The following is a 9,201-nucleotide window of genomic DNA, read 5'->3' as shown; positions in this document are numbered from 1 at the left end:
CTGAAAATTTCAAACTCAACGACAAATTATTTAACTTAACTAACCATAATATCTTATTACCAAAATTCCATTATTTACTTGTCTTTGTAACCATATTGTACAAAGTCTTCGTATCCGACTTTTGAGTCATCTCTCTCTCTCTCTCTCTCTCTCTCTATATATATATATATATATATATTTATATGCGTACGCACACGATTATTTATGTATGTGTAAATGTTGACTTTTTTTTTTGGTAGTTTCTATAGATCTATGCATTTAAATATTAAACCCCATAAATTGCATGTTAGACTATTTTATTCTAATTAATTATTAAATATTAATTTAATACCCCGACTGAACTTTGAATTTTTAATAACTTCCTCTCTGGCGTGCTATCTTTTTCCCAGGTTTGCTCTACGAATGGTATCCAACTAAGACATTTCATTATTTTTTCTCTCGCAATTATCAAACCAAAATATCACTTTTTCTCTATTTACATGAGATAGGCAAACATTAATTTGTAGTAATTTGTAAATAACCTATGGAGAGAGATCCGCAAGTTGCTGATTTGTAAATAATTTAATATTTTTTAGTACTAAATGTAAAATTTAAATAACTAATTTATAAATATTTAAAAAATTAACTAAAGAAAAAATGACCCAAAAAAACCTAGAAATTACATAATCTCAACTAAGGAATTCATATATAAAAATATATTGTTATTTTCAAGTTAAGTTTAGCTAAAACCTATCAGAGTGTAGAAAACAAACTTGATTTAAAATTTAGTAAACTTTTCCTTCCCTTTTTGTTATTTTTTCTTAATTAAAAAAAGTATTTATAAAAAATGTGTGCTGTTATTACTGACTCCTTAATAAGCGCAAAACAAGTTATAAAAAATTTAGAAGAAAGAATAGATTGGGTTGTGCAAGGCAAAATAAACTCCTCTTTCTCCTCCACTTTTAAGACGAACAGGAGCATTCAAAGAAGTACAGGTCAAAAAGTGTTCAAAGAAGTAAATATCATGTTTTGATCAAAATTAAATCATAATTTATTTTAAAAGTAATTTTTGGGTTTCATCTCACTTTACGTGAAAGTGCGGAAACCAAACACTCTCTTAGCTTTCTTCTGAAGTCCTTTCCTTCCACGCGTAAATAAGTCGCTTTCAGGGACCTTTCCTTCGGAGCATAAATGGGTCCTTATAGATCAAAGTTTCTAACAAGTGCCTGACCATAAACATCGATTCCAATCTTTCAATTTTCCCACTTCCCTGTTCTTCTCCATCACCGAATTCTTAGAAGACCCACAAGTATGTCTCAGCAGCTTCAAGAGCAAGTTTTGTGTCCCATTGATCCTTACCAGTATCTTCAGATTACCAGAAACCCAGACGGCTCCATCACCCGTCTCGCCTCTTTTCCGACCACCGTAGCCACGCCGGATGCCGACACTCCATCTCGCGTTCTTTCCAAAGACCTTCCTCTTAACCCCAACAACGCCACCTTCCTCCGACTATACCTCCCTCACAAACTAATCTCTTCTTCTTCTTCTTCCAAATTACCTGTAATTGTGTACTTTCACGGCGGTGGATTTGTATTACTCAGTGCTTCTTCCTCTATAAACCATGACTTCTGTTCCGAAATGGCTACCAAACTCTCTGCCGTTATCGTCTCCGTTGAGTACCGTCTTGCTCCTGAAGCCCGGCTTCCGGCGGCCTACGACGATGCCGTGGAGGCTTTACATTGGTTGAAAGCCACCGATGAGAAATGGATACGTGAATTTTCCGACGTCTCTAGCTGCTACCTCATGGGCACTAGCGCCGGGGGCAACATGGCTTACCACGTAGGATTAAATGTAGCAGCAGCCGTTGATGAATTTGGACCCTTGAAGATCAAAGGGTTGATATTGCACCATCCATATTTTGGTGGGTCCCAGAGGACTGAGTCAGAGGTGAGGCTAGCCAATAACCCGACTCTGCCGCTTAGTGCGAATGATCTGATGTGGGAGCTCGCTCTGCCGCCAGGTGCGGACAGAGATCACGAGTATTGCAATCCAATGGAGATGCATGATTTGAGGACGCGCTTGGATGAAATCGGACGGTTGGGATGGGAGGTGATATTACCGGCATGTGATGGTGATCCAGTGATTGACAGACAGGTGGAGTTAGTAAATATAATGCGAAGTAGAGGAGTGAAAGTGGTGGACCACGTTGGGGCAGGCCATCATGGAATGGATCTACTTGAGCTAAGCAAAGCTGGCCCACTCTTCAACCTCGTTAAAGATTTCGTACACCCCTCCTGAAATTTGTTTCCATCAGCCAAAATATCTCTAACTATGAGATTTGCATATTTGAAAAGTATTTTTGTGTCATTTTTCCTTTTTAGCTTCCTTCCATTCTGGCGCCCAAAATAGATCAACAGCATATAGTCAATAATGGCACGCCCAGCCTAATATACTGTGTTGTTATTATTTTTATTTTGGGAACAACAGTGAGTTGTGTTAGTCAAGTGATAAAGAAAAAAAAAAGAGAGGTAAAAATTGTGTTAGTAATGGAATATTGTGCATTAGACTGAATTTGATATTAAATTTTTGGTTTATTTGAATGTTGTTTCTATCTAAGCGAGTTTTTTTCTTCTATTTTCTAACCCCAGACAAGGGAGAGAAATGTAATATCAGAAGCTTCATTTACAGGTAACAAACTTTTCAGTTAAATTAATTTCCCTCATTTTTTCAGAGAGCGTTTCTATCAGGAAAATTGGAGGGAAATGATCATTTTGTTTCTTTTTCTTTTGAGAGAAAGAATATATGTGGAAGAAACCAAAAGAAGAAGATTTAAGATTTTCTTTGGAATTTATTATTTAAGAGAAATTTTCTATTGACCTTTTCCGAGAGAAGCTTTCTCTCATCTTTTTCTCCTGTGAGATATGTAAATAAATGTGAGAGAACTCTTGATACAATAATATTTTGAGAAAAATCACTGTGAGGTCTAAAAATAGAGTATAATTACCAAAAAAAGATCTTTTCTGTTGTTATTTTATGCGTACTGTGTGACTTGTTCTTCACTTGTTATATGACTTTTTTGGTAATAATATATTTTTTTCTTTGGAACGTAGAGTAATTTTTCCTATTATTTTCATCAATTGATTGTGAGAAAAAAAATTTCCAGAATTTGAAAGTTACGAAAAAGTTTGGCCCTTATATCACTACAAAAAAACTGGACTTCCTAGTCGCCGCTGAAAGATTTTTTACATTTCTTTATCATTTTTGATTTTTTTGTAAAAAGTTTATATTATAATCTTTTATTTGTGTAATTAAGTAACTTTGATAATTATTATTTTTTATGTATTATTGTATTAGAGAGAGACTAAAAAAAAGATAATGTAGTGTTTGAGTGAGAAACGGAGAGAGAAAGGGAGAGGAAGAAAGTCTGAAGTGTGTATAAAACAAATATATACTATAATTAAATGTTTGAGAGATGGAATAAATAATCATTGTGCATGGGAGAGAAATGAGGCGAAGGCATGCATGAGAAAGTATATAAATTTGAATGATGGTGTAACATCACCACTTACTAACTAGAAATAACCATGATAAAAAGGACTAAAACTAGTAAACATACCCTATCATGGTTATTTAAGAGCAATCATATCACTAAGGGGCTAACCATGATAGAAAAGCATTTGACCTTAATTAAGGCTATTATGGTTAAAAAAAGAATAACCTATATTTGTAATCATGGCAAACATGGTTATAAAACAATACGCCTCTGAATGATAAATCATAATAGCAGTTTAGATTTAACTATATTAGTCAATACTAGCAACAGCTAAACTTGCAAAAATTGTCATTATCACATCGTGTATCCACAATAATTCAATCACATGCAATCTAAGGGCCTCGGGCCCACTACCAGCACTCTAGTCGAATGTTCAGACAAAATAAACGAAAAATAGAAGGTATAATACGTTCACTAAGTCAAATGACATAAAAATATAAGAAGATAAAATAAGTCCCAAATGAATGCAGTCCTGATGCATGGCAATATACGAAAAGATTGCATAAAATAAGGTCTAAAAGCTCTACACTGTCAGCTATAGCTATTGAGCTTCAGGAGTCTTCCCTCAAGGTCCCGCTAACGTATTGTTTCCTGAAAATGGTAAAGCAACAGGAGTGAGACAACGTCTTAGTAACTAACTCCTTACCTATCACACACCCTAGCATGGGCTAGCGAGGTGCAGGTGGAATACACAGAGTTAATAATAGTTGATAAACATTTATTTAACATTTAAACTCACAATAATCATATAAGACAAATATTTCCACCAATCTCATGCAATTGATACATTTCAAAAGAGATAACATACTTGTCATTTATTTAAAAGGTATAAATATCAATGAATATTCCATGTCATATGTAATTCCTGAACCCAAATCCATCCTTATATCCTCCTTATTTTCGCCGACTGGACCCATGGGCTAAGTTCTTTCCATTTGACTGGTAACTTTGACAAGCTTACCACACGAATGATGTGGATCGGCCAAAGACCACAGAGCACTCGGTGGACCATGGGTCCCCGCTCGAAGAACTAGTGAGGTGTCACAGTCCCTCGAAGAACTAGTGGGACAATAATAGCAGCCAACTATAGAACTCCGTATGGAGGCTAATACCACGTGGCAAGTATATGAATCTCAATAACTCCAATTATCTCCTTTTTCCACCCAAAATAGATGTACATGGTTCAAAATGACACATTTATACACATAATCAACGGAATTTCATAATAATACATCATAATCATGATTACCAATTTCTTGCAATACACACTATGTTAATCCTTTTTAAAATAGTATCCCACAAGAAAGTTCATACAAAACGTAATATGCTTTTATAGAATTAGTTATAAAGCCGCTCACCAACTTCAGATTAGAGCATGCAACAGATAGAAATTTAGTTACTTAGTCTCCTAGTTAACAGTCAACTACAACCAAAGTCCAACCTAAAAAATGCCACAATAGAGTTTATATCTACAAACAAAATTAAAATATTATCTCTATAGTATTCGAGTAGGCTACTCACAAAATTCTAGCCTCTAACTCCTCCTCTAAGAGCTTTAATTTTTACTCAGAATTCTAGTCTAAAAGACATTTCTATAAGGTTTGGAATGAGAACATATATATATGATTTAGACTCGATTCCTAAATTTTCCTTACTTAAATATCCTTTAATTATTAGATTATATTATTAGAATAATCAAATTCATAATGTAAATAGACAAACTGTAAATTTATAACTTATATTCCACCTTTGAAGGACTTAGACAAATGGACTTAGTACGAACTAAGTTATTCTCACTACAGATGTTAAACACTTAATCTAGCCGTTGAATTTAATTTCCTATCTATCATGATACTATCCTCCAAATTATAGCTCAATCTAACGGTGAATGAACTTTAAAATGCTAATTTACTATTCAGGACTCTATCTACTAAATCTAAAAGATATAAGTTAAAAATGTACCTCATAACTTGTAACTCGGAGATTAAAATGATGATCCAACCGTTGAAATTAATGATTTGGATGTCCCAAATGGGCTGACCAAATTTCAATCCGATCCAACGGTTAATAAAATCAAAACTAGCACTTTTCTAAGACTACATCAGATATATGCGAAAATTATTTACTCACTTTAAGCTCCACTTACTATCTCTTAAATATAAGCTCCTCAAACTCCTTAACTTTAAAGATTATTCGATGTGGAACTTCTATACCATAGTATAATTTTCTAGAATATCATCCACACACACACTTACACACAAAAACATTATTAAAATAATAATAATAATTATTTGCCTATATCTAACTTTTTTAATTAACTTAATACTAAAATATATTTATTTATAAATTTAATTAAATACTAGATAAAAATAAGGATGTTACGGATGGGGAAAGTAGTGAAGGATAGAGTATGTATGAAAGGTAGATGTATTCAACATGCTTAGAAATGAGACAATAATATATCTATATTGTGTTGCTTCTTTAAAAATGAAGATATGAATATTATCTGTCAAAAATCAAATTGTAGACAGAAGCTGTTTTGCTGGGCCAACTAAGACACTCATACCTCGTGAAACTGATTAGATATTGCCGCGAAGAAGATGGAAGCAGAACGTGCAGCAGAGCACACACAACTTGAACAAAGGATGGAGCAATTGATGGAGCAGAGAATACAAGCCCAATTCACTGCTTCAATGCAAAATATGCAATTAAATGCTCTTGCAGATATTCCTACTTCTAGCGTCCCTAGTCTTGGTCTCTTTACGTAATTTTTCTTTTACATTATATAATGTATCTTTTAATTGAACAATTTTTATTTTTATTAAAGACATAAAAACACTTTGATGGTTATAAATCTTATTATTTAATATATTTGTCTGTTAATTACTTTAGTTTTATTAAACCTTATGATCACATTTATTAGGAATATAACTAAACAAAATTTGTATAATTAACATATTAAAATAATTAAACTTTTAGCGGCGATGGGTAATTGGCGGTGACAATTATGTTGTCGCTGCAAATGGTAATAGGTGGCAACACATTGTCACTGTTGATTGTGGTTACAGTGGCGACAATGGCTGTCGCCGCTAAAACAAGCTTCAGTAGCAACATTAGTCGCCGTTGATTCTTACGTTTTAGTGGCGACACTCCATGATAACAAACTCTTCATCTTTTGACGTCGACATTTTCAGCGGCGACTTTGTTATGTCACTGCTGATAAGTTTCAATCATGACTGCTACGGCAATGACCTAGTAGCAATAAAATGTCGCCGTTGAAACTTTTCAACGACGACCTTTGGACTTTCACTGGCGATATTGTAATGTTCATACTAAACCATCCACTTCAATTTTATTCTGCACGAAGTCACATGCCATGTTAGCAAGAGTCAGATTTTTTTTTAATGTAGTACCTCCGATCTTAATAATAAGACTTCATTTATAAACTATAAACGAAGTCTTATAAATAAAACAGAAGGTAGTAGGCACTAAGAAACTAATTGGATATTGTCCTATGATTGATTCTCGTACAAGAACAAAGTCCCCCTATATTTAATTTATTATCTAATTCACCTCACACGTTTCAATGATTTTATCTTCTTGTAGATGCTCAGTGTAGATCTAGAGGCACATGGTGATCATCATGAACAGTATACTGCTAGCTATAGTTTGAATGGTATTTAGAGGCAAGGGATTGGCTGCGCAAAGTTACTCCGATGTCCTTCTCCGTCAACCACCGTCCCCGGAACTCCAACAACCACCATGGATCCCTACCAATCCCTTCACATCATCCTCAATCCAGACGGCACAATAACTCGCTTGGAAAAACACCCCGAATCTCCAGCCTCACCTGATCCCAACCTTTCCCATCCTGTTCTCTCCAAAGATCTCACCATTAATCCTTCTCATAGCACCTGGGCTCGCATCTACCTTCCCCGTCAAGTTCTGAACCACCCTCCTTCTCCCCCCACCAAGCTTCCTCTCATTGTTTTCTTCCACGGCGGCGGCTTCATATTCTACAGCGCAGCCTCCACTTACTTCCACGATGTCTGTGTTAACTTGGCAGAAAACACACAATCTGTCGTTGTTTCCGTCAACTACCGCCTTGCCCCGGAGCACAGGTTGCCGGCGGCTTATGAAGATGCAATGGAGGCGCTGCATTGGATCCGAACCTCCGACGATCCTTGGTTGACATGTTTCGCAGATTTCTCAAACTGTTATCTGATGGGAGGGAGCGCGGGGGGTAACATCGCGTACAACACGTCTCTACGTGCAGCGACGGAGGTGGACCAACTTGAACCGCTGAAGATCCAAGGGCTGATATTGGTTCAACCATTCTTCGGTGGAGTGGAGAGAAATTCTTCAGAGCTGAGGTTAGCCGATGATAAGATGTTGCCTCTGCCCGTCAACGATCTGTTTTGGGAGCTGTCGCTGCCCGTGGGCGTTGACCGTGACCATGGGTACTGCAATCCGACGGGTGAGAGTGGGCGTAAGGGCCTTGATGAAATCGAGCGGTTTAGATGGAAAGTGACTGTGTTTGGGAGTTATGGCGACCCACTGGTGGACCGTGAGATGGAGCTGGTGAAAGCATTAGAAGAAAAAGGAGTAGAAGCGAAGGGTTATTTTGAAGGGGAATATAAGCATGGCGATTTCTCCAAGGAGCCCGCAAAGGCCTTAGCCAAACAGCTATATAAGAGGATCAAGAAAGTCATTACTCAATTAGTGGCTTAATTATAGCATTCTTATTACTACATCTGGCCCTAACTATACGATCTCATTTATAAGTTACAAACAAGATCTTATAATTAGGAGTGAATATAGTATCTTAATTTTGTTGAGTTTTAAGTTAATGTGGAGTTTGTAGTTTGCTTTTTTTTTTTTTTTATAGTCCATGGATCGCCCCATGTCAGAGGGAGCTGAGAGCGGAAGATAGTCTTAATCATGAGAAGATGCATGGATCATGAAGCTGATCATTGATCCTAAGCATAATAAACGAGATTTTTTTGCAAAAGATCAAGACTATTTATCATTGGTTATTTATAATTTTCCTTAATATAATATAGCAACTAGTATAGTTATTTGATCTATAGGTTTAAATATAACACCTCAGCTTCCTTTATCCCATAAATTTATATAATTAATTATTTTTCTAAACTCTCTCTCTCTCTCTTAATTGTATATGTTAAGAGGACTTTCACTTAATGAATGTAAGTGATTATAAAAAGAGTATTTTAGGAAAATCAAAATATATTTATTATAAATAATTAACTTAACTAATTTTTTTAATATGCCTAGATGGGACCAAGAGCATAGAAGAATTAATGGATCCAAATATAAATTACCTACTGTTCCAATTCAATGGCTTTTTATTTTATTTGTTCCTTTTCAGTCAAATTTTTATTCTGCCTTAGCTTTATGTGTGTTCGTTCCTTTTTATTAGACTATCCACTTCGCTTTGGTGGATGATTTTGATCTCGGCAAAGCTCTATGACTTCATAGTTACAATGCAGGTGGAATTCAAGATTATCTAATCTAGCTATGAGATATGTCTCCGATCCTTCACGGCTTTTGTACGGATTTGTTCGTTTTATTGGTGTCAAAACCGTCATTCTCGCTTACATTATACTGGCTTGATGTTGCTTGGGTCATACTGTGCCTCGTTATGAAAT

General features: G+C 35.5%; 2 protein-coding genes across 2 annotated transcripts; both read left to right on the top strand.

Moving 5' to 3' along the window:
* The first annotated feature begins 1,245 nt into the window (after positions 1 to 1,245).
* LOC114726170 (probable carboxylesterase 120) lies at positions 1,246 to 2,277 on the top strand. Its single transcript, XM_028912734.1, has one exon. The coding sequence runs from the start codon at positions 1,291 to 1,293 to the stop codon at positions 2,275 to 2,277; it is 987 nt and encodes a 328-aa protein (XP_028768567.1). The 5' UTR covers positions 1,246 to 1,290.
* A 4,521-nt stretch (positions 2,278 to 6,798) lies between these two features.
* On the top strand, positions 6,799 to 8,263 carry LOC114726169 (carboxylesterase 1-like). Its single transcript, XM_028912732.1, has 2 exons — positions 6,799 to 6,852; positions 7,217 to 8,263. The coding sequence occupies exons 1-2, from the start codon at positions 6,799 to 6,801 to the stop codon at positions 8,261 to 8,263; spliced, it is 1,101 nt and encodes a 366-aa protein (XP_028768565.1).
* Positions 8,264 to 9,201: the final 938 nt, after the last annotated feature.

Source organism: Neltuma alba, unplaced genomic scaffold, assembly GCF_004799145.2.
Source record: "Neltuma alba isolate B1F8T4 unplaced genomic scaffold, ASM479914v2 tig00012343_pilon, whole genome shotgun sequence".
NCBI classification, from domain to species: Eukaryota; Viridiplantae; Streptophyta; class Magnoliopsida; order Fabales; family Fabaceae; genus Neltuma; species Neltuma alba.
The sequence above is the reverse complement of the archived record's forward strand: the minus strand, read 5'-3'. Positions and strand labels throughout refer to the sequence as shown.